Here is a 27,736-nt window from a genome sequence, read left to right as displayed (position 1 = left end):
TCGGAAGGGCGGGGGGGGTCCCGGCCCCGTGTCGGGGATGGGGGGGGTTGGAACGGCGGGGGCGGGTCTGGGCCCCGTGGCGGGGGGGGGTCGGAAGGGCGGGGGGGGTCCCGGCCCCGTGTCGGGGATGGGGGGGGTTGGAACGGCGGGGGCGGGTCTGGGCCCCGTGGCGGGGGGGGTCGGAACGGCGGGGGGGGCCCAGGCCCCGTGTCGGGGATGGGGGGGTTGGAACGGCGGGGGCGGGTCTGGGCCCCGTGGCGGGGGGGGTCGGAAGGGCGGGGGGGGTCCCGGCCCCGTGTCGGGGATGGGGGGGGTTGGAACGGCGGGGGCGGGTCTGGGCCCCGTGGCGGGGGGGGTCGGAACGGCGGGGGGTGGGAGGCCCAGACCCGGCCCGTGTCTCAATTCCCCCATCACGCGCTGCGGCTACGCTCTTCTCTGAGCGCTGATTGGTTCCTCATCCTCGCGTGACGTCAGGGAGCCGCTCTCTCCGGGCTCCGCCCTGTCGCTGCGGCCCTCCCCCCTGTCCCGTGAGTGTCACTCGGCGCTTGATTGGCTCGCCCTCGTCACGTGCGCCGGGGGCCCCGGGTCCGCGCTCGCCATTGGCGCTCCGAGTCACGTGTCCGGAAGCGGCGAACGGGAAGGGCGAGTGAGTGGCTGCCCCCCTCCCTACCCGCAGGGTTGTTTGTTGGCTGGAGGGGCGGGCGCCGCTGCTCATGTGATCGGCGCGGCAGGGCCCGAGCCGGACACCGTACCGCGTCCCTCCCCTCCCCCTCCCCGCAGACCGGCCCCGCCGCGCCCGGCCATGGGGTGCTGCTACAGCAGCGAGAACGAGGCCACCGACCAGGTGAGGGGCGGCGGGGGGGCCCCGGGGATGGGGCGGGGGAGGCCTGGCAGCCCAGGAGGGGGGGCCGCGGGTAGGGTGTGTGGAGGGCGGTCCCTGGGAGGGGCCAAGTGGGGGTCCCTGGGAGGCGGGGGGGTCCAGGGCAGGGGTCACTGTGGGGAGGGGCTAGGTGGGGGTATTGGGGGGGGTCTATGGGAGGCGGGAGGGGCTAGGCGGGGGGGTCCAGGGCAGGGGTCACTGTGGGGAGGGGCTAGGTGGGGGCATTGGGGGGGGTCTATGGGAGGCGGGAGGGGCTAGGTGGGGGGGGTCCAGGGCAGGGGGTCACTGTGGGGAGGGGCTAGGTGGGGGTGTTGGGGGGTCCCTGGGAGGCGGGAGGGGCTAGGCGGGGGGGTCCAGGGCAGGGGTCACTGTGGGGAGGGGCTAGGTGGGGGCATTGGGGGGGGTCCCTGGGAGGCGGGAGGGGCTAGGCGGGGGGGTCCAGGGCAGGGTCACTGTGGGGAGGGGCTAGGTGGGGGCATTGGGGGGGGTCTATGGGAGGCGGGAGGGGCTAGGTGGGGGGGTCCGGGGCAGGGGGTCACTGTGGGGAGGGACTAGGTGGGGGTGTTGGGGGGTCCCTGGGAGGCGGGAGGGGCTAGGTGGGGGGGGTCCAGGGCAGGGGGTCACTGTGGGGAGGGGCTAGGTGGGGGTGTTGGGGGGTCCCTGGGAGGCGGGAGGGGCTAGGCGGGGGGGTCCAGGGCAGGGGTCACTGTGGGGAGGGGCTAGGTGGGGGCATTGGGGGGGGTCCCTGGGAGGCGGGAGGGGCTAGGCGGGGGGGTCCAGGGCAGGGGTCACTGTGGGGAGGGGCTAGGTGGGGGCATTGGGGGGGGTCTATGGGAGGCGGGAGGGGCTAGGTGGGGGGGTCCGGGGCAGGGGGTCACTGTGGGGAGGGGCTAGGTGGGGGTGTTGGGGGGTCCCTGGGAGGCGGGAGGGGCTAGGTGGGGGGGGTCCAGGGCAGGGGGTCACTGTGGAGAGGGGATAGGTGGGGGTGTTGGGGGGTCCCTGGGAGGTAGGAGGGGCTAGGCGGGGGGGTCCAGGGCAGGGGTCACTGTGGGGAGGGGCTAGGTGGGGGCATTGGGGGGGGTCCCTGGGAGGCGGGAGGGGCTAGGTGGGGGGGTCCAGGAATGGGGGTCACTGAGGGGTCTTTGGGCAGGTTCAGGGTGTCAGGAGAAGCAGAGCTGTGGTGAGGAGGAGGGGAGAGAGCAAGGGGCTGGAGAAGAAGAATGACCAGGGGCCACAGGGGGCCACAGTCGCTAGGGAAGCAAAGGGTTGGAGAAGAGCTGGGGGTAGGGGTGGGGCCTGCTGTGGAAGAAGAGGGCCTGGGGACAAGGTGAGTGAGGGTTGGGGAGAGGGTGTTCCCTTGCCAGGCTGTGACTCTCCAGATATGGGGTCACTCTCCCTGCCTATTGGGAGTCCAAGCGGCATTGTGTTTGCTGGCTGGCCTGACCTCTTTCCAGGGGAGGAACCAAGCTGGGGAAGAAGGTCCCAGTGTGTAACAGGGAGTAGGGGATCTGGGAGAGTAGGTATTTCATAGGACGGGGGGAGGAGAAGTTGCTTTCTGTCTGTCCTTTCCCCAGGTGGGTTTGGGTGGGGAGGGCATGGGAGTCAGGGTGTCTGTGGGGAGAGGGGTCCATTGGGAATGGTCTGTTACAAACCAGCTGAAGAATTCTGTTCCTGATGAGGATCTGCAACCATCCTTTTGGAAGGTTCCTGGGGTTGGTTCCCCAGCATCTGAACTCAAATGGTCCCTCTGGGGAAGGCAGAGGGCAAAGGCAGGACACTAACTGGTCTGTCCGGTTCCTGGGAAACTTCTTTGGTTCGTGGGCTCCTGGGTGGGGGAGGGAATCTGCCTCTGTCTTATGATTTGGCTTAGCTAATGAGTTACCGGTTCCAGGAAATGGGAAGCCAACTCTTTCCAGGGGAAATTACTGCCCTTGGGGCCATTTGTCACCCTGTTTGGACTGGGTTTAACGGCTATCTCCAGCCAGTAGCCATGGGTCTCCAGTAATACGCAGTCTCATACTGGGTGATAGGTTGGGAATGAGTTACGGAGCCTTTCTCCTCCAAAATCACTAGTGCAAATTAGCACAGTCAGTCAGGTCCCATCTGGTGGTGGCTGGTTCATGAGCTATGCAGAAGGTTTAGCAACCTCATTTAAATGTCCACTAGACTGCAGCTGACCTCCAAAAACCTACCAGCATAATTAATACTGTAACTGTTCCCCTTGCTGCCGGTCTCCGCAGAAAGGCCATAGATAGAATGAACCATGGAAACTGAATTTCCATCTCATGCTCACAGCTGGTTTTCCCAGATTGGAGCTGAGCCAGCGGGCAGGGTGTGGGACTGTGTCCCATGCTGTCTCCATTAGGTGGCTAAAGTGCTGTTCACCTGCTGCTTTTTACCATCTGGAAATGCACCCCCATGCACATGAGAGACTTTGGAGGACCACAAACAGCCACTCCAGGGGGTTTATGGCATGTCTCATTCTTTGGCCTGTTCCAAACCATAATGACTCAATCTCTGTATTTTGTCCATCAGTGACTCTAGATCCAATGTAACTGGGTACCAGGGTATCCCTTGGGAGTTTCTGTGTTGTTGAAACATTCATCAGTGTGTTTTTGTAAGGGCCTGAGGCTAGACACACTTTTGGAAAGAAGTCAGTAAAGATCTCAGAAAATGCTTGGTTTGTGAAGACTGTTTCTTGCCAGAAAGATGATAAAGGAGGGGCCTGGAGGGTGGGGTGAGAAATGGAAGAGATTCCCCACCCTGGGGCTGATTTTGTTGCCTGCAAAGCCAAGGGCCTCCATCATATTCTTAGGAAATGGGGCCTTACGGACTTGCAGTGAGCTCCCCACTAGGGGATGACTGGAGGGAGGATTTGGGCCAGGAATGAGGGCCAACCCTTGGGACTAGTAAGGGGGTGTGTCAAAAGACATGGATGGAGCTTGGCCTCATCCCCTGGGCTTTAAAGGACATGGCTGGGTTATTAGGAGTTAAGATTTAACAGTGTGGGCTCAGAATGTGTTTGCTAACCAACATATTCGAGAACTTGCATGGCAGGGCAGGCTTTAACACGTGCTACGGTGATTAAACTGAAGTCTAGGCACTCCTCTAGGCTTCTACTCAACCAGCTTAACGCGTGCTAAGCACAGCTTGCCTTGCCTATGTTAGCATTCTCGAGCGCGCTCGCTAAGACTTTCCACCAACAGCCCTTTAAACCCTAGTCTAGACAGAGCCCTGGCTGCTAATGTAGGGCAAAGAGATTCAGGCCTTGTCCCCGCTCAGGTGGTCAGTAACGACGTAGCTACGTAAAAGCCCTGTTGTGGGTGTGTTGTACTAGTGTATGCCCAGAGCAGGAGGTGAGTGAGGCCGTCCCGGTGTGGGAATGAGAACCAGTCATTCTGCCTTCAGAAACTTTCGCAACAGTGGACAGGCAGGTGCGACTAAAATGATCTACTGAATTCCACAGTCCTCTTCTGTCTAGCTCTATCTCATCCCCAATTGCCGTTCATCGGTTCTCAGCCCAGGCGTCACTACACGCAGCCATCCAGTGGAAGCCAAAAGGTTGTGGAGTTGCCGATAGGACAGCTATTAATAGATGAACTTTAATGAAAGAGTCTCATCCTTGGCCACTGAGTGAGCAGCTGCTCCTCAGGCTTTGATTACTTCCCCAACTGATGCTCCCTGTCCCTGGGCCTTGGGGGTCTAAAGAATCTTCTGTTTTCGAGTGCGTGTTAAAACTGTTTACTTCTGCTGGGGTACACAGCAGTCACCTGCTGAGAATGCAGCAGAATCACCACATTCAGCCACGGAGAACTGGCTTTTTTCCAGTACATGGCAGACTGGATCTGAAATCAGGTACAGAAGCCTAGAAATAAGAGTAGAGGCTTATGGGATGCTTCACGCCCCACCTGCTCTGGTCAGTGTCAGATTATTCCCTGCAGTGTAGTTGCTCCCGTCTTGCCCAGTCTAGTCTAAGGGCTTGTTTTGAGTAGGATGTGGCTAGCATGTGTTGGCCAGAATTGGTCTTTTCCCTTAGTCACATGAAAACTCAATTGTCTCAAGCAATGGAGTTGTCACGGCTTCACCTAGGACACTAGTGTCCAGCTGACCAGATCTCATCCTTAGGAAGGCTCTCCCTGAGATTCAGTGTAAATCTTCTTTCATGTCATTATTTTAGCACTGAGGAATCACCATGGAAATGTATCCGGCCAGGCACTCACCCTTTGCCGTGATTAAAAGACAAGGCAGCTTAGTTGATTGGCTGAGTCAGACGTGCCGGACAAATGGATGAGTAGAACTTCCCAGCTTTAGTCTGGGGTTGTAACCCCAGGTGCCTCTGCGTTCCTGTCCCTCCTGGGGTTTACACCGTTCAAATAGCTGTTTTGCATTTATCATGTGAAACCATGGCAGACCCCCCCCCCCCCGCCCTCTCATTTAGCCAAGCTGTGCGCACTTATGTCTGGCTCCTTCTCCCATTGAAGGAAATGGCAAAGCTTTCATGGATCTGGCCTTTAGTCTTTGATCTCTCCTCATAAACTAGCCTCTCCCTTAATCACCTTGTTCTCCTCTCTGTCAGTCTTTCCGGCGTTGTCCAGACCGGAATGCAATCTCATTGGAACTGTACAGACTGGGGTGCTGGGGACTAAGTGTAAGATGCATTAATCCCACAGGTACCGAATGCAAAATGCGGCACCAGCCGTGAACTAAGGGTGTAAACAGGTGCAGAGGACTAGCCAGGCAGGTGTCGACAGACTTCTCTATTGTTCTTCAGACTCTCGGCCTTCATCTCTAAAACAAACAAATCTCCGGCTGGGCAAAACCTCTCCAAACTGTGAGGTGAGCATTACAGACGTCTTCCTGAGTTTGCAGAAGGCCTGAAACAGGAGCTCTGAAGTGTGAGCTGTCCCAGGCCTATCTCAAGGGCCACTGGCACTTTACGGTAAGCTCTTTCATAGCTCAGCTGAGCATGGGAGGAAGGAGAGGGAGGAGCGTGCTATGAAGAGCTACACCAGTGTTTCGCAAGTGAGGAAGAGGAAAGCCTAGTTACGGAGGCAAAAGGAGGTCTGAGATAAGATGGGTAGGTCTAGTGTGGGGTATGATTGCTTCAAACCCTCTTCTTACAGGTGGCTCAGCTGTGGAAGCTTGGCCTTGGGGGCTGACCGGCTCCTCTGATGCTGCAGGCCTCTAATCACCCACTGGCTGCTCCAGACCAGGGATTTCTAAGACGCCCGTTGCTGTGCTCAGGTGGTGCTGTTCCCTCCTCACGCTGGGATGCTGCCTGGGGACTGTGCTGCAAGCCTGCCTAGCCAAGGGTAGCTCAGCCCTGCTCTCCCATGCAGCACAGCAAAGCGGAGAATCCCCCGCCAGCCTGAAGATGGGGGACGTGATGGCGAAGAGTTGCTGATGCGTTTGTGTGTAGTAGCTTGACAGCTGACACTCTGCAGGAGCCTGAGCTCGGCTGCCTGGTGGTTCAGAATCTTCCTTCTCCATCTGTCAGGTTCTTGGAAATAATTTGAATTGAATCCAGAAGTCAGTCCAGCCTCCAGGCTGGAGGAAGCTGACTCATGGGAATTAGAGCAGAAAAGGATCTAACAGTTCATCTGGTCCAACTCCCTGCAAATGCAGGACTGATCCCTACAGCATGAATTCCCCCTCTGACCTCATCCCTCATGTTACCCAAGTTCCACTGACCTCCCCGCTCCTTGGTGTCTACACCTCTTAGCTACCTGCCTCTTTCTCCCTTAGACATTGCTCAGCCAAGTTGATGTGTTTAGCTAGCTTCACCTTCCTTCCTATGGTCCCTCCTGCTCTCTGATCACGTAGGCACTCTTCTGCAATTTGTCAGTGGTTTCCTGGTAATGAGGTGCCCTGTGGTAGTTGCCTGCTTCTGCAGGGCCAATCCTGAACGAATGCCAATGCGGTGGTGCTGCTGGCGGTGGGCAGATGCTGCTGGTAGCTAGCAAGAAGCTGGAGGGGAAGGGAAAAAGACAAAGTTTGAAGCAAGGCTAGTCGATGCTATAGTGAGCTATCATAGCCCTGAAAATGGATATTCTTCTTACAGCTTGACTGAGGGGTTTGATTTTCCAGTTCACACTATGAATCCATCTGCAGCAGTATCCACTGAGCCTTAGAGAGGCTATATAATATATAGGAGGAGGAGAATATAATGCAATACCATGCTACCAGGTGGGGAAGGGAGAGGGGAATGTTCACCCCTAGACATTGTTTATGCTGACCATATAATATAGGAAGGAGTACTTGTGGCACCTTAGAGGCTAACATGCATCCGATGAAGTGAGCTGTAGCTCACGAAAGCTTATGCTCAAATAAATTTGTTAGCCTCTAAGGTGCCACAAGTACTCCTGTTCTTTTTGCGGATACAGACTAACACGGCTGCTACTCTGAAACATATTATATAGAAGACATTAAATTCTCCAGCTGCAGTATTGGGCTCTGCACCCTGTGGCAGGGAGTTCCACAGGTAAGGGAGTTAGAGGCACATCTGCCTTTCTGTCCCTGGTTCAGAGGAGAGTCGTGGAGTTCAGTAGTTCACTGTCTAATGTGAACAGCTTTTATTTTTCAGCTGAGATTCAGTTAAAAACAGAGATCCAAATTCTTGGACAGCAGTTCTCAACCAGGGGTCTGGGGCCCCTGGGAGGCCTTGAGTAGGTTTCCAGAGGCCCTCCAAGCAGGGCCAGCATTATACTCACTGCGGCCCAGAGCGGAAAGCCGAAGCCCCACCACATGGGGCTGAAGCACAGGTCCCTGAGCCCCACCACCCGGGGCTGAAGCTGAAGCCTGAGCAATCTTGGGGTGGGGGGGGCTCAGAAAGAAAAAGGATGAGAACCCCTGTTCTAGGACAGTGGTTTTCAAACTGTGGGTCGCTGCATGTAAGGTGCTGGCTTGCCTTGCTCTGGTCAGCACCGCTGACCAGGACATTAAAAATCCCGTTGGCGGTGCTGCCCGGCTAAGGCAAGCTAGTCCCTACCTGTTCCGACACTGCGCTGTATCCCGGAAGCAGCCAGCAGCGGGGTCCAGCTTATTGGCAGGGGGGCCACAGGGCCCTGCACCCTGCCCCCGAGCACCAGCTCCGCATTCACATTGGCCAGCAACCGGCCAATGGAAACTTGGGGGGGTGGGGGGGCTGTGCCTTCAGGCAAGAGTCGGGCGGAGCCGCTTGTGTACCTCCACCTAGGAGCCAGACCTGCTGCTGGCCGCTTTTGGGGTGCAGCACAGTTTGTGGTGCACCCCGGTTGCACTGCTGATCAGGAGCCACCATAGGAAAGTCCACACCCCAGCCCTGAGCCCCCAAACCTGGAACCCCTTCCTGCACCCCAAACCCCTCATCCCCAGCCCCACCCCAGAGCGTGCACCCCCAGCCCAGAGCTCTGATCCCCTCCTGCACCCTGACCCCCAGCACAGAGCCTCCTCCCACACCCTGAACCCCTCATTCCTGATCCCACCCCGCAGCCCTCACCCCCGCATGCCAACTCTCTGCCTGAGCCCCTCCCACACCCCAAACCCCTCATCCCCAGCTCCGGTGGGTCGCGGGCATCAACAGTTTTCTTCAGCTGGGTCCTCAGAAGAAAAGTTTGAAAACCACTGGCCTGGGACACCTAAAATCAGGGAAGCTGTGCTGAATTTTTAGATTTCAGAGTAACAGCCATGTTAGTCTGTATTCACAAAAAGAAAAGGAGTACTTGTGGCACCTTAGAGACTAACCAATTTATTTGAGCATAAGCTTTCGTGAGCTACAGCTCACAGCTGTAGCTCACGAAAGCTCATGCTCAAATAAATTGGTTAGTCTCTAAGGTGCCACAAGTACTGAATTTTTAGAGAAGTGCAAGCGCCCCCTTGTGGCCCGTCTAGGCAATACTGCACCCAGGAAGTCTGCACTTTAATTGCAGTTCAGCAGGGCTCACATGTTAGTCCGCTGCTGGGGAAAAGGGTGCTGGAATTTCTAGGAGGGCTCCCTGGGCTCCATCTCCTATCTGCCTCTGGCTAGTCATTGTCTGATACCTCTGAATTTCTGCACGCCTCTAGTCACTGGAGGAGCTTTTTGCCTTGTCCTCGGCTACTTCCAGCAGGGTGAGAGGGGGTCTCATACTTGCAATTGGCTTTTCCAAGCCCTGAGCCGGAGATCACCTGTATGTATAATTTAGGGCACAGTGAATGGGACTCATCAGTGTCAGTGGTGAGAAACATGCGTAATGAACCCCCCGGCAATGACCTCCCAGGGACCCTTCCCAGCAAAAGCCATGGGGCAGGAGCTGGGTCTTCTAATGACTGCGGAAAAGGCCCTTTCTGAAGGCAGAGCTCCCTGGGGAAGGAGGCTGGGATAGTGCCAGCGTGAGCCCTCAAGGTGCTCCCGGCTGTCTTATGCTAACAAGATTGAAACTGCGGAGAGAGGAAACCTGAGCACCCCTCTGGAGCAGGGTGCAGAAAATTCTGCTCCACAGAGCAACTGCACCAGTTGGTTTAGAAACTGATCTAGTTTGTGTAGATGGAGCCTGAGGAAGCCAGGTGAGAGCTGGATGGCCCCCTGGGGAGGTCAGAGGAGGTCTTACGGGAGAGCAGGGAAGGAAAAACAGATGGGTGATCTTGTCCAGCTTCTCCTCCCTCAGAACACAACAGGCCCAGCCTGTCGCTGAGGATCACCCAGGTGTCCGTTCTGGGCGGAGGGGCTGCCTCACTGACATCCCGATTGTTCCCTTGGTGGCTGCCTGCTCTGCCTCAGCTCCTGGGGAGAGGGTGCTGCTGCACCTGGCTCCCCTTGCTGCTGCCACTGCCCGGCCAGTCTCCTTTTCACTCTTCTCCTTCCCCAACCCCAGCCGTGCTGTCTAGCAGCCGCAGGCTCGGTTGCTGGGCTCCCAGGGGTTTTGGCTTCCCTCCCTGAGTTAGCCCCTAGTTATGTTTGATTCCTGCCCATTGCTTAATCCCTCCCTCACTTACCTCCCTTTCCTCACCCAGCAGTCAGTCTCCCAGCCCCAAGCAACAGGCCTGATCCCAGTGAGGCCTGAGATCTGGGAGTGAAGGATGGTTTGTGTGGGCACTGAGCTCCAAGTTGGTGGAGGAAGAAACTGGGGGTGTGGTTACTACACTGTCGGTCTCTCTGTCTGCCAGGGGAGGGGGAAATCTCCCCCTCCCAGATCTGAACACAGCAAGGAAGGAAAATTTTGCTGCATCAGATTTGATGGGCTGTTGAACAAATCAGACCACAGTCAACACTGGCAAAAGGGCTTGGATTGCATTCCACAGGAGCAGTTTGGCGTCAGTGTCTCTTCCCAGTGCTGAGTGGCCTTTCCTGAAGCCCGTGATCTGCTTGCTAGCGGGTGTGCGCAGCTCTGCCCCAACGGCTCTCGAGGCAGAGGAGCGAGATGTCTGTGTCCAGTTAGAACGGCAGCATGTAGTCTGACCCACTCTGGGCGTTTGATATCCGTCCCCAGAGACCTGGGGAAGCTTGGCGTGGGGCCTGAGGTGGTGGTAATCCTGACGAGCAGGTTGTGCCCTTTCTTTTGGTGGTTGGCTCATCCGTCATGCGCATCCTCGGTGGGATGTACTATCATTACAGCTCCCCTTCTCCCCTTGCTAGGGGTGGGACATCTGCCCACAGGCCCAGTTGCTGCTGCTTAACCTGGCTTGCTTCAACAAGGTCATCAGAACCTAGATGTGGGGCAGTCCCATCCCAGGCTGCCCAACTCCCAGTGGTAGAGGGACCCGAGGGGCTGGTAGCTAAATTGTTGGTGCCGCTGGATGTGAACTATTAAGTTAGAAGTGGAAAAAGCCCATTGGGGCATCTCCCAGCGAGCGCCGGATTGTTCCATGCGGTCTGCTCTCCAGCGTCTTGTTCCGCAGTCTCGGAGCTCAGGCTGACACTTGCTTTACATTTCCCTTTCTTCAGTTTTTCCTCTACTCCTAATTACAGGTTAGTGTCTCACCCCAAATTCCATATGCCCTTCAGAGCTTACCAGTGCTTCTAGCTGGCTGTCTCCTGGCTCCATGTTGTTTTTGCGGGGCGAGGTACACGTCTAATCCCTCCCGCCCTCTGAGTGGAATTGCTCTGTGATTGTGCGCTGGTCTCTGTTTGATCAGATTAATTTGACACCGGCAGTACAGTTGGCTGTTCTGCCCCGTGCTGACTGCAGGAATGGCCCCGCTGGATATTTACAAGGGTTTTATCCAGCCTTCTTTCAGCTGTCTCCATGCCTTGCCTTAGAAAGATGCTCTTCACCATCTAAACTCTCTGCAGTGTAATGTCGGAAGCCCTGTCTAGACTAAGGAAATCAGTCAGGTTTAAAACATAAAATTGTAGGACTGAAATGACCTCGAAGATTTCTTGAGGTCCCGTCCCCTGCACTCAAGGCAGGACTATCTCGACCATCCACCATGTTAACTAGCCCTTTTAAAACACTACTTTACAACCGGTGTAAGTAGTTGAACACCCTAAAATATGTTATCTGGTCATGGCTGACCCTAGGACAACCCTTCTCCCCAGTCTAGACAGGGTTGTCTTGTTGCCCGTAACTGCCCTGGTCTGATTCAGATTCCCACCATGCATTCCCTTGCGTATACATAGGCTTCTCTCAGATGTGGGTGCCTTTGCTTAACCGTGTGATCTGCTTATGTGCATAAGAATTACAGGTCCCCGAGACAGCCTGTTATCTCCAGGAGTGGCTACTCTGACTAGCTGCATTCCTCGCTGTTATAGGCCTTGGATCAGCCAACAAGCGAGGCCCCCACTCCCTGGGGGATACTTCCCCATTTGAATCAGTGGAGGAACTCTGGGGAGCAGCAACTGCTGGCCCTGGGATGCGCTCTCCACAGCCTGCAAGGCTGACCTGGCAGGGGTGGCTGCAGGGATAGCAGGAAAGGGAGGCTCTTGGTTCATTGCTTGTTGGGCTGGTGCTGTTGGTGGGTTGGGGCATCCTTACATTTTAACGAGTCGGTTCTAATTGAGAGTGATGGGCTGGTACCAATCAGAGTAGAACAAAGTAGCAGAGAGCAGGCATGCTGTTCTTGACTGCACAATCACTCTGGAGCAGCTGACAAAAGACTCGTCATTTCTTTAAATAGCTGCTGGCCCATGTGGGGAAGCAGGTGATATAACTGGGACTCTCACCAAACATGGCTGCTATCAAACCTTCGGAGGTTAGCAGAGATTCTTGGGTAGTTGTGTTCCCTAAAGGCCTCACTTTGGGGAACGGCCTACCCAGCTTCTGGACATGTTTGGGGAGCCAGCTCCTAGTTATGCCTACTGGTGGGGCACACTGTTCTGTATCCAAGCTAGAATGAGCCCAAGAAACAGGGTGGATTCATGTAAATCAGCAAGCAGGAAACCTTTTAAATCATCAAATTTAATCTTGCTTTGCATTTGTATTTTTGAGTTTTTTGCCAAAAGAGGCTGATTCTTGTTGACTGGTAGAACTTGGTACTTTTTGCTATACTCTCTCGACACACTTATTTAAGAAGTTATGTAGACTAACATCAGTTTACCCTCTGATCCCACTGAGGGTTACCAAAAGAAACTGCACCATCTGCTCAAGAAACTCCCTGAAAAAGCACAAGAACAAATCCGCACAGACACACCCCTGGAACCCCAACCTGGGGTATTCTATCTGCTACCCAAGATCCATAAACCTGGAAATCCTGGACGCCCCATCATCTCAGGCATTGGCACCCTGACATCAGGATTGTCTGGCTATGTAGACTCCCTCCTCAGGCCCTACGCTACCAGCACTCCCAGCTATCTTTGAGACACCACTGACTTCCTGAGGAAACTACAATCCATCGGTGATCTTCCTGAAAACACCATCCTGGCCACTATGGATGTAGAAGCCCTCTACACCAACATTCCACACAAAGATGGACTACAATCCGTCAGGAACAGTATCCCCGATAATGTCACGGCAGACCTGGTGGCTGAACTTTGTGACTTTGTCCTCACCCATAACTATTTCACGTTTGGGGACAATGTATACCGTCAAATCAGCGGCACTGCTATGGGTACCCGCATGGCCCCACAGTATGCCAACGTTTTTATGGCTGACTTAGAACAACGCTTCCTCAGATCTCGTCCCCTTATGCCCCTACTCTACTTGCTCTACATTGATGACATCTTCATCATCTGGACCCATGGCAAAGAAGCCCTTGAGGAATTCCAATTTCCATCCCACCATCAACCTCAGCCTGGACCAGTCCACACAAGAGATCCACTTCCTGGACACTACGGTGCTAATAAGCGATGGTCACATAAACACCACCCTATACCAGAAACCTACTGACTGCTATACATACCTACATGCCTTCAGCTTTCATCCAGACCACACCACACGATCCATTGTCTACAGCCAAGCTCTATGATACAACCACATTTGCTCCAACCCCTCAGACAGAGACAAACACCTACAAGATCTCTATCAAGCATTCTTACAACTACAGTACCCACCTGCTGAAGTGAAGAAACAGATTGACAGAGCCAGAAGAATACCCAGAAGTCACCTACTACAGGACAGGCCCAACAAAGAAAATAACAGAACGCCACTAGCCATCACCTTCAGCCCCCAACTAAAACCTCTCCAACGCATCATCAAGGATCTACAACCTATCCTGAAGGACGACCCATCACTCTCACAGATCTTGGGAAACAGGCCAGTCCTTGCTTACAGACAGCCCCCAACTTGAAGCAAATACTCCCGAGCATCCACACAACAGAATCACTAACCCAGGAACCTATCCTTGCAACAAAGCCTGTTGCCAAGTGTGTCCACAGATCTATTCAGGGGACACCGTCATTGGGCCTAATCACATCAGCCACACTATCAGAGGCTCGTTCACCTGCGCATCTACCAATGTGATATATGCCATCACGTGCCAGCAATGCCCCTCTGCCATGTACATTGGGCAAACTGGACAGTCTCTACGTAAAAGAATAAATGGACACAAATCAGACGTCAAGAATTATAACATTCAAAAACCAGTCGGAGAACACTTCAGTCTCTCTGGTCACTCGATTGCAGACCTAAAAGTTGCAATTCTTCAACAAAAAAACTTCAGAACCAGACTCCAACAAGAGACTGCTGAATTGGAATTAGTTTGCAAACTGGATACAATTAACTTAGGCTTGAATAGAGACTGGGAGTGGATGGGTTATTACACAAAGTAAAACTATTTCCCATTGTTTGTTTTCCCCCCCTACTGTTCTTGTAAACAGCTGGAAATGGCCCACCTTGATTATCACTACAAAAGGTCGGTCCTCCCCTCCCCCCCCACCCCCCTCTCCTGCTGGTAATAGCTCACCTTACCTGATCCCTCTCGTTCCAGTGTGTATGGTAACACCCATTGTTTCATGTTCTCTGTGTATATAAAATCTCCCCACTGTATTTTCCACTGTGTGCATCCGATGAAGTGAGCTGTAGCTCACGAAAGCTTATGCTCTAATAAATTTTAGTCTCTAAGGTGCCCCAAGTACTCCTTTTCTTTTTATCAGGTTATTCAGTGTCCTAGTTTTTACTCTGTTACTGTAGAAGATAGTGAATAACACTTAATTTTTTTTCTGTGTTGAGCTGAATTGGGATGGAATTGGAATTCAGTTAATTCCGTAAACAATATTTTCAAATTGTTTGTATTCAATAAAACTACTTTGAATGTCCTGGATACATAAGAGGAAAAAGTAAGTGTCAAAACCTCTTTTGCGCTTACAGCTCCTTTTAATGAAAGGAAATATGGTATTAACTGTAGTTACGGAATTTCACTGTTTCTAGTCACCCTGTTCTGCAAGTTTTTATAGCTGGGAGGTCTCATCTCTCTCACCTTGTCTCTGCTCTGAGATTGGCAGAGGGAAAACAAGCTTTCTGCCTTTTCAACCCCCAATAGGTTTCTGGACTTTGAATGAACTGGTCATTGAACTGCATTAGTTGAATGAACTGAACTGACGAGAATATTCTCTGCATCTCCACAAGTGGCGACTGCTGTCAAAAACTGGTTTAATGCTTCAGCAAACTTTGGTTCCTGGTGCTTCGCCAGTGATTTCCACCAGTTCAGTGGTTTGAGTTTGGCAGCAAATGTGCTGTTTTTGGATATTTTTTTTAATGCTTTGAACAAGTTTACATTGTAAAGTGTCATAATTTCACATTTAATTTTAAATAGGGTTATTTTTTAGTATTGAAATAAACATTTTTTTTAAATCAGTGTTTGCCTGCCTAGGCAGTGTCAGAGGAAGGAGGAAATGTCTCCACGTGAGACAGTCTGTGCCTCCTAGAGCTGTTTTCATTGGCGAATGCGAGATCTGGGATTACGATGCAGTTTTGTATGCTGGGAGGGATCTCCCCTCCCCTCCTCTTGGGTCCTGTACAGTGTTCCCTCTAATTTTTCCCATCCATGTGCAGAATGAATTTTGTTATGTGCACCAATATGGAGGTGATATGTAACGCCTGACCTCCATATTGGTGTACATAACAAAATTCATCTGGTGGGGATAGGGCCGAGGGGTTCAGAGTGTGGGAGGGGGCTCGGCTGTTGGGATGCAGGGGTGAGAGGGCTCCGGCTGGGGGTGAGGGGTTTGGTGTGCAGGAGGGTGCTCCAGGGCTATGTAAAGGAGAAAGGATCCCCCGCCCCAACAGCACCTGGGCTGGGGGCGGGGAGACGAGGTCCCTCTCCCTACTGTGGCAGTTCCGGGGCTGGGGCCACAGGATAGGCGCCCCTCTCCTGGCAGGTGCGGGCCAGGGGAGGGGCGCCCCGGCCATGGGTCAGGGCTGGGGGCCAGGCTAGGTTGGCCACAGCAGCTTGGGGGCCAGGCTAGGTTGGGGCCGGAGGAGGGGCGCCCCTCCCCTGGCTGCAGCAGGTCCCCCCGGCGGGTTCTCTGAGCACCTGCGTGACGTGAAGAAGGCTGCTGCATGGCTGTGCAGCTTACAGGGAACTTGGGTCCTGTACTATTAGGGCTGCCAACCCTCCAGGACTGAAAGATTAATCTTTAATTCAAGATTATGTCCTGTGACGAAACCTCCAGGAATACAGCCAACCAAAATTGGCAGCCCTATACTGGATACTGCTTCCAGATCACTCCTGCACTGCATCCCTCTGAGTCTAGCAGGAGAAGGGAATCTGGCTGCCGGAGCTTTGGTTGTCGCTGTACAGGCTGGGACTCCCTGGCCAGCTGGTCTGTTCCAACAGGCTTTCCATAGAAGCAGCATCGGTGCCAGCAACGTGGCTGGCGCAAGGACTGGACTGACGTGGGGCTAGTGGAGCTTTTCATTCGTAAGCCCCCAGCCCAGGTGCTCAATGAAAGTTAGAACCATCTGTTAGCTTAGGTGAAACAAGTTGATGATCTCCGTCCAGGTGGGGACACATCCATTGAATCGGGGGACAGGGAGGCTTGCTCTCTTGATGCCCATGCTGTATCTGAGCTGTGGGTTCTGGACTTGAGTCTCCAGAGCTGTCAGCTGACCCCTTTTAGCTCAAATCACTGCCTGAGACCGGGTCTACAATTGCTGATACAGTGATGTCTGTTAGAGGGGTGATGATTTTTTTTTTAACAACACTTCACACAGGCGAAAGCGCTAACATTGACCCAGCAAAAGAGTTGGGTGTATTTATACTGGCAAAACCTTCAAAGGACTTACTCCAGATCACTGCCCCTCCTGAGTGGCTTAGATAAGCAGTGATCGTCTGTAACATCCCGTCTGGTTGGCCACGACCGCTCCTGTAACCTCCTAGACAAATTCAGACTGGAAATAAGGCATAAATTTATAATAATTTACAGTGAGGGCGATTAACCATTGGAACAGTTTACCAAGGTACATGGTGTATTCTCCATCACTGGCAGTTGTTATATCAAGACTGGCTGTTTTTCTAGAAGGTCTGCTCCAGGGATTATTTGGGGGCAGTTCTCTGGCCTGTGTTATGCAGGCGGTCAAACTAGATCAGTGGTTCTCAACCTGTTTACCATTATGGGCCACATACGCAGCTCCCTAAGTTACGTGGGCCGCATCCACACAATATATATACTGCCTGTATGTCCCGGAGGATGTCACATGGGCCGCAGCTGTGTGCTGATTGGGCCGCGGGTTGAGAACCACTGGACAAGATGGTCAGTGTTTATCAGGCCTTGCAGTGGATGAACCTCCCTGGGGACTGCATGGTTCATTACTGGCAGTGGGGGCAGCCTGTTTTTTCCAGTCGCACTGGTGTGGATTGCAAAGATCTTCAGGTACCCAGAGAGCATGAGGGTAGCTTTCTTCCTGCCACTGAAGCGGATCTTGGGGGGCTGCTAGAGAAAATGGCCCCGGCAGGAGGTAGGATGGCAAAGTGATTCTGATGGCAAGGAGAGAGGCATTGGACATGTTGGGGTGGTCGATGTAATCCATATATAAATGTCCTTTGTATAAAGTAACCCATTTCAAGTGGCTCTGGGAGGGTTGCTTCGGGATCTAAGCTGTTACTCGCATCTGGAACAGGTGAGTTTCCTCTGAAACCAGAGCTGATTCTCCTACTCCCCTTCCTCCTCAGGAAGAGGAGACGAAGCGGCTGCTGGAGCCTGCTGTCAGCCCCCCGAACAAGGTGTTAAATGGAGCTGAACAAAATTATCACAGCCTCCCGTCAGCCCGCACGGATGAGCAGGCCATGCTGTCGTCCATCCTTGCCAAGACGGCCACGTAAGTCACAGCGTGGAGCCGCACCCCTGCTTGTGGGGTAGAGGTGTATGCTGGCTTGTGGGGCCGTAGTGGAGGGGCCTCTTCTGGCAGCAGCCAGGACATGTGCCAACAAGGTGCTTTCCTCTGCCGAGTCAGGGAGCCTGAAGCTAACGGATGGCCGAGTGCTCGGACATTACTCCCATGTCCCTCTGTGGCAGGTTACTTAGTTTGGTGTCAAAATGCTATCAGGACACGTCATCCTAGCATGGTGTGGTCTGGTAGCTGGAGCCAGGACTGTAGGTTCTGGTCTCACCTCTGCCACTGACTTGTGTGGACTTGAGTATGTCACTTAACCTCGCTGTGGCTCGGTTTCCCTATGTAGCCAATGGGAGACGGAGAGAGGTTGACACTTATAGGGGAAGTCGCACTGACTGATGAAGAGAGCACTGGGCTGGGAAAGAACAGGTTAAAGACTAGTTAGATAAGTTAAATGTATTCATGTCGGCAGGGCCTGATGGAATTCACCATAGGGTACATAAGGAACTAGCTGAAGCAATCTCACAACCATTGCTAATCATCTTTGAGGACTCATGGAGGATGGGTGACATCCCAGAGGACAGGAAGAGGGCAAACATAGTACAGGTTTTCAAAAAGAGGAACAAAAATGACCTGGAGGATTATAGATTGGTCAGCCTAACTTCAATACCTGGAAAGATACTGCAACAAATTAATAAACAATCAATTTGTAAGCACCTAGAATATAATAGGATTATAAGGAATAGCCAACATGGACTTGTCAAGAACAAATTATGCCAAGCTAACCTAATTTCCTCCTTTGCCAGAGTAACTTGCCTAGTGGATAGGGAGGGAAGCAGTAGTGGTGATAGATCTTGATTTTAGTAAGGCTTTTGACACAGCCCCATGTGATATTCTCATAAGCAAACTAGGGAAATGTGGTCTAGATGAAATTACTATAATATGGGACACAACTGGTTGAAAGACCATACTCAGAGTAGTTATCAGTGGTTCATTGTCAAAATGGGAGGACTGGTATCTAGTGAGGTCTCGCGGGGTTCAGTCATCGGCCCGGAACTACTCAATATTTGCACTGATGGCTTGAATAATTGAGTAGTGTGTACGCTTATAAAATTTCCAGATGACACCAAGCTGGGAAGAGTTGTAAGCACTTTGCGGGGCAGGGTTAGAATTCAAAAGGACCTTCTCAAATCAGAATTGGTCTGAAATCAACAAGAGGAAATAGAGTAAAGACAAGTGCAAAGTACTTCACGTAGGGAGGAACAATCAAATGCATAACTACAAAACAGAGAATAGCTGGCTAGGTGGTAGTACTGCTGAAAAGGATCCTAGAAGGTTATGGTGGATCAGAAATTGAATGAGTCAACAATGTGTTTCAGTTACAACACTCAATTACATTAGCCTTTTTTTTTTGGTATGTAAGAGACAGTAGGTAATTGTCCCCCTCTACTCAGCAGTAGTGAAGCCTCAGCTGGAGTACTGTGTCCGCTGAAACACACCTGCTCAATGACAATTCCCCAGTAGGTCTCAAAATGTAACTAAGCAGTTTCTAATCCATTGAATGTGTACCATGTTAAATTTATATTGATCTAGTTTTGTAATCAAAATGTCATGCGGCACAAGTGGGCTTTACAGAAATCAAAATATGTTATGTCAACACTATTACCTTTATCAACCAACTTTGTAATATTTTTTATATCAAATTAGTTTGAAAGATTTATTTTCACTGAACTGATGATTTGCATTAAGTAAGTTACCCTCCTTCAGTTCATAATTAATTGAGTCCTGTATCAGCTGCTCCAATATCTTACCCAGGACTGATGTCAGGCTGACAGGCCTATAATTACCCAAGTCATCCCATTTACCCTTTTTAAAAATTGGCCCAACATTAGCTTTCTTCCAGTCTTCGAGAACTTCCTCAGTGCTCTGACTTACTGAAAGATCAACATTAATGGTCTAGCGAACTCCTCAGCCAGACCTTTTAAAACTCTTGGAAGCAAGTTATCTGGACCAGTTGACTTAAAAATGTTTGTCTTTAGTAGCTTCTGGTTTAACATCCTGCAGAGATACTAGTGGAATGGACAGTATATTATCTGCATCATCTGTCTTCCCCCAAATACAGAACAGACATATTTATTGAACATCTCTGCCTATTCTGCATTAATATAGATAATTCTACTATTTCCATCTAGCAACTGACCAGTACCATTGTCAGGATTCTTTTTGTTCCTAATATATATTTTTAAAAATCTTTCTTACTGTCCTTAACTTTGCTGGCCATAGATTTCCCCTCTTGTCCCTTGGCTTCCCTTATCAATTGTCTACAATTCCTAACTTCTGACTTATTCATTACTCTCAGCTTCCCCTTTCTTCCATTTGTTATATATACTTTACAGAAGCCCAACCTGCTCTGCTTCAGAATGGCATCCTTACTACTTTATGGAGGCTTAAATTGTGCAGAACATGGAAATTGTGCAAAGACCCTACAGTTCTCTGTAACTTCCCCTCTGACTGAAACACAGCCTTCCAAGCTGGGTCAGACCAAGCCCATGGCATGTGTAGTGCCTGACTCTGATGATGACAAACACCTGTTATGGATCCTCACAGCATATGCTAATAGGCTGCCGAGCTCCTTGAGTGTACGGAAGGGAGTTCTAACCCAGCGGAGGTGCCCATCTGTGTCTGTCTAGCTATAATGTAGTCTCCAAGGCGCTTTACCATCAAAAGCAACAACTGTAGACAATGCATCAAATATGACTCCATTGTGGGCTACAAAACTAGGGCTGATTTGGCTCATCGCACTGTGTCTGGAGGAGGATTTTATAGCTACAGAGCGTAGTTACTGAAGGTTCTAGACCATTTCTGCTTGGTAAGCAGGGTATACTTGCTGGATCGCCAGCTACCATGAGACCAGCTGCGGGGATAAGGCAGCAGAGTGGCTGAGCTTGGATCTGCGCTGTTCACACAGGCGCTCACGGTCCCCCAAGAGCAGGGTCTCTGCAGGAATCACTGGGCGGGATTCTCTGGCCCGCTTCCTGCAGGAGGTTGGACTGGATGGTCATGCTGGCCTGGATCTGTGAATCTCTTCTTCAGTCCTGGCCACGGTGCGAGACCTAACCAGGTCTGGGAGTCAGGAACCTCTGAGCCCCTCTGGTCTTGGCGAGTTGCTTAATTCTTCCCTACCCATCTGTAAAATGGAGGGAATCTGAAGATGGTCCTGGCTCAAAGGAAAGCTTGCACTGGGTTTAAAGCACCCCCACCCCCGTGCTGCAAGCCGCCAGTGTAGGAATGCAGGGACCAAGGGGTGTAATATGGCCACAGGCTCCAAATCAGTGCACAGGCATCCCTTTGCTTTCCCCGCTAGCTGCAGGTGGCAGAGAATCCCTGTTAAGAGGATGTCAGGGACTGAGCCTTGGTGCTGAGCTCTCTCTTAGTAAGGAACTAGAGAGTGGGAGCTCATCACTTCCCATCTATACCTTAGCACCTTCCATCTGAGGATCTCAAAGCGCTTACTCCTCACAACCCTTGTAAGGGAGAGAGAAGGATCGCCCCTACTTTGCAGTTGGGAAGCTGAGGCAGAGGTTAAGTGACGTGCCCAAGGTTACAGCACTAGGCTGTGTCAGAGGCTGGAGCAGAACCCAGGTCTCCTGACTCCTAGTGCGCTGCTTTAGCCATCGAGGGCTGCAGGCTGAGTCTGACTCCAGAGCTAGTGAGAAGTGCGGTCAGCTCAGTGACGCATCCATGCAGTGAGCTCATGGACTGGAATGGGTCTCACTGCGAGTCAGCCGCTTCCATGCCACTTGAAGACACTTAGCTTCATAGAATCATAGAATATCAGGGTTGGAAGAGACCTCAAGAGGTCATCTGGTCCAACCCCCTGCTCAAAACAGGACCCACCCCAACTGATGAGGTGGCTCTGTGCAGGCTGGGGTGTTTGGGGTGCAGGAGGGTGCTCCAGGTTGGGACCGAGGGGTTCAGAGGGCAGGAGGGGGCTCTGGGCTGAGGCAGGGAGTTGAGGTGCAGGGTGGGGGATTCAGGGATACAGGCTCCGGGTGGTGCTTACCTCAAGCAGCTCGGAGAAGCAGTGGCATGTCCCTTCTCCAACTCTTATGCAGAGGCATGGCCAGGCGGCTCTGCACACTGTCCCGTCTGCAGGCGCCAGCCCCACAGCTCCCAGAAGCAGTGGTTCGCAGCCAATGGGAGCTACAGGGGGCAGCACTTGAGGCGGAAGCAGCATGCGGAGAGCCCCCTGGCTGCCCCTATGTGCTGGAGCTGAAGCAGGGACATGCTGCTGCTTCCGGGAGAAGCGCAGCAAGCCCCTGACCCTGCTTCCCAGCTGGAGCTCAAGGGCCAGATTAAAAGGCCTGACGGGCCGGACGTGGCCCATGGGCTGTAGTTTGCCCACCCCGGTTTATACCTATCTCTGACACTGCTCCAGTCATATGCGTTTCGCCACCCAGTCTCTGTTATTCCAGTCACATCCTAGTTCCTTGACTGTGCCAGGACTTCCAATTCTTCCTGCTTGTTTCCCAGGGTGCTTGTGTTCGTGTACAGGCACCTAGGATAACTAGCCGATTGCCCTGCTTTCTCAGTATGAATCAGGAGGCCTCCCCTGTTGCACCCTGCTCCTTGTGTTTCCTCCCAGTATCCCACTTGCCCACTTACCGCAGGGCTTAGGTCACCGTCCCCCTTAGATCATCATCCCTTAATAGAACCAAGCTGGCCCTGCCACATCAGGGATGTCAGGGCGTGGGGATGCTGCCCCCATCTTCAAGGGGAGGGTATTCACCAACTGTGGTGCCTGGCACTGGCGAGTGTTTGCTCCAAGGGCATGGGTGGGCCGTGATGGCTCAGGAAGTTGGGGCAGGAGACGAGAGCCACACCCACTAACAGCCGAACCTGCATCTTGTATCTTTCCCCAGTAACATCATTGATGTGTCGGCTGCAGATTCCCAGGGAATGGAGCAGCATGAGTACATGGACAGAGCCAGGCAATACAGGTAAGGGACTGTCCCGGTGCGGGGTGACTGGGGCTTTGTGCGAGAGGATCCCCCAGGGCTGCCCAGTTGTAGGCGGAAGAACTGGTGGTGTAATGCGCCCTGCGTTCCATCCGTTACTCGCTCCCGAGGCACCAGGGGGAGCAGTGGGTGTCTGGCCAGGGAATCCCAGCTGTGTGTCCTGGGGCTGCCCTAGGGTAGTGGGGAGGCATCTGAACGTGCCAGCAAAACCTAATGTGTGACAGGAGACGTGGCACCTCGTGAGGAGTGGGGGAGAGGGTCTGCTCCCATCTAGCAACCTACATCCCCTCACGCCAAAGAAGCCAAAGGTTGCACTGGCCTGCCTTCCTTGGGCCCCTTTACAGCGTGTTGTGATACTGGTGAGACCCAGGCCCTGCCGTCTTCCATCAACCGCTGTCCAACCCACTTCCGCTAAAGCCCAGCTCTGCTGGCGTCTTCCTGATGGAAGCAAAGGCCCCAGGTTCCCTGAGCCATCTAGCTCTACCCTAATGAACTGGGTATTTGGCAGCTACGCTTGGCTGGCCCTCGGGACAGGCCTCGTGTGCCGGGCATTGGGATGTTTAAATACTGCTCCTGCGCGAATAATGTCTGCGTTCTCCGTCTGAGGGAAAGACGGGGAGGCTCCAAGTGGGCCCCCTCCACAGCTGGAAGACTGGTTGGGTATGCGATGCCCCCCAGCGATCCCCTTCCTGGGACTGTCCCCGCATTGTGTGAGCGCAGTCAGACTCCATGTGACCCGCGCCCCTTTCCCTCGGGCTGCCCTGCAGGGGGGGGCTGACTGCACTGCAGGGGCCTCTGCCCGCTGGGACTCACTGCCGGCTCTCTCTGCTCTCCCCTGGCTCTAGCACGCGACTGGCAATGCTGAGTAACAACCTGACGCATTGGAAGAAGCTCCCGCCTCTGCCGTCTCTGACCAGCCAACCGCATCAAGTGCTAGCAAGCGAGACTGTCCCCTATCCAGACTTGCAGCAGGTGAGGAGCCTGGGGCACGCCCTCCCTTGTGCCAGGCAGGGATACCAAAGACCTTCGAGTGCCCTTGCCCGTCCCAGGGCCAGGCAGGCTGGCTCCCTGCCCCTTCCCCTGTGGTCTGTTCAGTTCTAACTCTCCAAGCACAGGGGATCGCCCTGGGAGATGATTCCTCTGTCCCAGAGATCTTGCTCTTGGCAAGCTTTCCCTCAGACTCCGCCTCAATTTTCCTTTGCTCGGTTTCATCCCATTCCTAGTTTTACTACATGAAAGCCAAACTTTCCTCTCCTTCCCGGCTGGTTACACCACCCCTGTACTGGGTGGTGGCCCCGCTCCTCTTTTAGATGCTTTGTCCAAGCTCTACAGATCCTGTTTCTGCTCATCCCTCCTGTCGTTCCCCCCCCCCCCCCCAACTTCAAAATGTGGATCTTCTGACTGTAACAGTGGCACCGTGGCCTCAGGGTTCCCGTCCACTGCAGGTCAGATTTGTGCAGTTGAAAAGTTAGACGGCTCCGACTGCTGTTGCCACACACTGCCCTGGGATGGGAGCGCCAAGGTGGGCTGCTTGTGCCTCACGTCTGCTGATGCAGGCTGTGCAGAGTCCAGGACTGTCAGTGGGTTTGCGCAGGTGTAACGGGAACTGGGCAAACGATTCTCTCGCTGATGCCCAAGAAGGAACAGACCCCAAAGCTGGATTGGCTCAACAGGACGAAGAGGAAAAACGCTGAGGTCGCTCGTCAGCACCTCAGACCTGCTCCGTGAGTGTGACTTGAAGCTGGCAGAGTTAAGGTGGTCCTGTTTCGGTGCCTTCCCAAACAGCATTTCCGTTGCTGTCTAGGTCAGAACACAAGAACCAGTGTGATGCGAATGCTGTGGTGGCAGCACAACCCTCCATCGGCCACATTGGCCCGGCTAGTAAAGCACGTGGGGTTGGGCAGAATGACGCCAGCTGTCCCTGCACTGCCTGAGCCCAGCTGAGCGTGTAAAAACATCCTGGGTTTTAGATGGCCCCTACGGACACATTAGCATTTTAAACCACACCTGCCCATGCATCCGTGCATGGAGTAGTGGCACGCCAGCTGCCCCGGCACTCGGCGGGTTTTATTCCCTTCCCAGCTGGCTCAGTAAATCGCTGTGCACTGCTGGTGCCCCCCAGCATGCCTGCTGCATAGTGCCTATGGATTTCTCTTGATCTGTACTTGGGAGCAAGCACACAAGGAGACCGCATAGTCTCTCCTTTCTAAGCCCTGCTGCTACTTGCCACCAGCTGAGGCTGGCTAGCGGGAGTGAGGTGCTGGCTTGTTAAGGGCCAGGGTTCAGGAATGTAGACACTTTCTTCCACCGAGCCCTCTTGCCATCAGCTCAGCTAAGCAATGGGCATGACCTCACTGATTAGCCGGGACTTCTAGAACTAAAGACACGCTGAGTCCGTCCCACCTCGGGCTCTGCTCTAAGCGGATTTCCTACCTAACCAGGGTTTGGCCGGTAACTGGACGGGAACAAATGGTGGTGCCGTCTTAGGAGATGGCATTTGTTGTGCGTCGGTTCTGAATCAGTCCTCCAGTACGGAGTAAGCGGCGCTGCTGGAGACGTGTCCTTGGGGATAAGATAAAAACACTGCGGCTTTGACAAAAAATGGGCCGTGTGAGTGTTGGCGCCGATGTCCAGGGCGAATTCCAACTCTGGCAACTGCTTCCAGTTCCATTTGGATACATTGTCCCCCTCCCATCCTGTGCTGTCCTGTGCAGAACTAAATAGCTGCCCCATCCCACTCCAGAGGCGGCTGCATTCTTGTCGTGTGTGAATGCACTCCCTGGGGAAAGCTTGTAAGTCGGTAAAGCCCTTGGGATGAAACGCTTAATTTTCCCACAGATAATCTTCCAAACTAAGTTGCTGCTGTTCCTTGGAAACGTAGCTCCAATGGAGTATCAAGCTGCCATGGGATGTAGTGTCCATAATGAGCACGCCTCTTGAATTTCGTTCCAAGATCCCATCACCTTGGGGGTCTCTCTCCCTTTGGTGGTGGTTGGAGGTTCTCTAAAATGAGTCTCTGGGCACTGAGCTGTCTGCTAGTTTTGTGTGATGTGGGGTCAGTGTGGCTTACCACTGGAGCTGTTGAAAAGCTCCTGCCAAAAATCATTATTGTAAAAAAAAACCAGACTATCAACACAATGTCTTGCAGCAAATGTCTGCTTTCTGTGGGCAACTTCAGCTCTTGTTTAAAAAGTCAGAGACCTGAAAACCAAAACTTTCTATTCAGAAATGTCTAAACATGATTTGACGCTTTTTGATCAACACAGTGTTTTGCAATTCCCAAATCAGCATCTTTTGTCTTAATTCTGTTTGATGCTAAACCGCATTCTTCTGAGCTCCCACAGTGTCTTATGGGAGTTGTAGTTTGAGTGCCTTGTACCCCCATTTTCCTCGGTGGGCTGAACTCCTGGGCTGGACTACATTTCCCAAGATGCATCACAGTGGGTCAGCAAGAGGGAAGACTGATGCATCATGGGCAATGTAGTCTCACCGGGCAAGCCAACCAATGGAGACAATGGAGGCAACCAAACTGTAACTCCCATGAGGCTGTTCAGATGGACCCAGTCTAATGTCAAACTGACTTGAAACCAACCTGGCGATTTGGTGTGACAAATGGAAGTGTTTTCATTCGAGCTGACGCAATGGGATGTTCACTCTGGTTTCTGGCACAGCTGAATTTTTCCAGGGGGCGGGAGGGACGCTTGTTCTGACCAGCTCCACTAACCACCGGTAGAAGACTCTCAAACTGCTGCAAGCCCTAGAAGTTAAAGTGCACGTCCGGTCAGCTTTGTGACTAATGCCTTGGGTGGGTTCTCCTTTCCCACAGTTCTAGGGAGCTCCGGAGGCCTCTTGGGCCGGTAGCCACATGGAAACCCTGCTTCAGTTGCCATTGCTGGAAGGTGGGGGATGGGGAGGAGCACGCAGCGGGGCTTCCCCGATTCAGAGCTTTGTGGGGCGATCCTGGCGCTGCCGTGGCCAATGGTAGCCCCCGGTTTGTTTGCCTTCACCGTGGCAGTGTGTGAATGCTATTGGATCGCATGCATGCGTCCGGAAGGGGAAAGGTGATCTCTGCGCAGGGAGCGCACAGCTGGGCTCCCTGCCTCTGGGATGGATACATCTTCACGCCCGCTGGGGCCTTAGGCTTTCCAGTCTGTCTATAAATGGAACATCCCTGGGGAAAAGGTGGCTCTTTGTGGCGGGGGTGGCCGGAGCATGGGCAGTGCTGACTTCCCCCGTGCTGCCCTTCCGGTGTGCCACAGCCTAGACTGGCTTGCTCAGTGGCCCCTGCTGAGATGAAGATGGTCGGGGGGGGCTCTTCGGGAAGGGAGCCAGTGGCTGTAATGGCTTTAGCTGGTGAGTGATCCCCCTCCGAGCTGTCACTCACGCTGCTGCCCCTGGTTCTTGCCCACAGGTCTCCCGGATAGCCGCCTATGCCTTCAGTGCGCTCTCGCAGATCCGAGTGGACGCGAAAGAAGAACTGGTTGTACAGTTTGGGATCCCATGAGCACGCTCGCCCGAGAGCACCTCTTTCACTTGTTTTTTTTCTTTGCTTTTTTTCCTCCCTCCAATCGGCGTCTCGCCGCTACGGAACTTGTACATAGCCCAGATGACCAACTAATCACAAAGGAGACAATAACCACCACTTAGGCCAGCCTGCTCCAGGCTTTCCCTTTCTCTTGTGTGGGTGGGGCAGGCCAGGCCAGCATAGATGGGTTGGGGGGAGGGGCTTTATCACATAGGAAGCCTTTATTGCACAGTGTTGACCATAAAGAGAAGAATCTCTCTAGTCACTGGAGTGGCCCTGGGGAAGGAGCAGGGGTAGCGCGGCCGCCTGGCTCTTCAGTCAAGGCAGATTGCAGTATTTGTACCTAGTTGCTACCTGTAATATTATCGGTTGGGGGAGGGGGAAATGGTTGCGTTCACGGTGACACATTGGAAATTCACCCCGCGTAGCATTGGTTTAAAAGCTTTCCCACGACGATCATGGTTAGTTTCAGGGGTGGGGCAGGACCGAGTTGTATTTTTAAAGGACACAACGCAACAAATCGTGGCTGCCGGGGTCTGAGGCTCTGCTCGCAGGACTGGCTGTTTCTAACACCACTTGTTTTTACATGGTTGAACCTTTGTATTTTAATTTTTTTTTTTTTTGGGCCATAATAGATAAAATACATTCA

At 53.1% G+C, this 27,736-nt stretch overlaps 2 protein-coding genes across 3 annotated transcripts in view; one reads left to right on the top strand and one right to left on the bottom strand.

The window, feature by feature from the left end:
* The window catches only part of LOC141988557 (secreted frizzled-related protein 2-like), a 21,979-nt gene extending 19,375 nt beyond the window's left edge, over positions 1 to 2,604 (bottom strand). The window contains exon 1 of the mRNA XM_074954369.1: positions 2,533 to 2,604. Within this exon, the coding sequence (XP_074810470.1) occupies positions 2,533 to 2,572 (40 nt within the window). The 5' untranslated portion in view covers positions 2,573 to 2,604. The remainder of the gene's footprint in view (positions 1 to 2,532) is intronic.
* On the top strand, positions 687 to 27,736 carry LAMTOR1 (late endosomal/lysosomal adaptor, MAPK and MTOR activator 1). 2 transcript variants are annotated; one of them, XM_074954416.1, is made up of 5 exons: positions 687 to 844; positions 17,384 to 17,529; positions 22,467 to 22,544; positions 23,408 to 23,534; positions 26,974 to 27,736. In XM_074954416.1, exons 1-5 carry the CDS (start codon positions 803 to 805, stop codon positions 27,064 to 27,066), a joined length of 486 nt encoding a protein of 161 aa, XP_074810517.1. In that variant the 5' UTR covers positions 687 to 802; the 3' UTR covers positions 27,067 to 27,736. The 2 variants fall into 2 exon arrangements, with proteins under 2 accessions (XP_074810517.1, XP_074810521.1); XM_074954420.1 differs by lacking the exon at positions 687 to 844 and adding an exon at positions 5,801 to 5,819.

The sequence above is a fragment of the Natator depressus genome, chromosome 1 (assembly GCF_965152275.1).
Source record: "Natator depressus isolate rNatDep1 chromosome 1, rNatDep2.hap1, whole genome shotgun sequence".
In the NCBI taxonomy this organism is placed as follows: Eukaryota; Metazoa; Chordata; order Testudines; family Cheloniidae; genus Natator; species Natator depressus.
The sequence above is the reverse complement of the archived record's forward strand: the minus strand, read 5'-3'. Positions and strand labels throughout refer to the sequence as shown.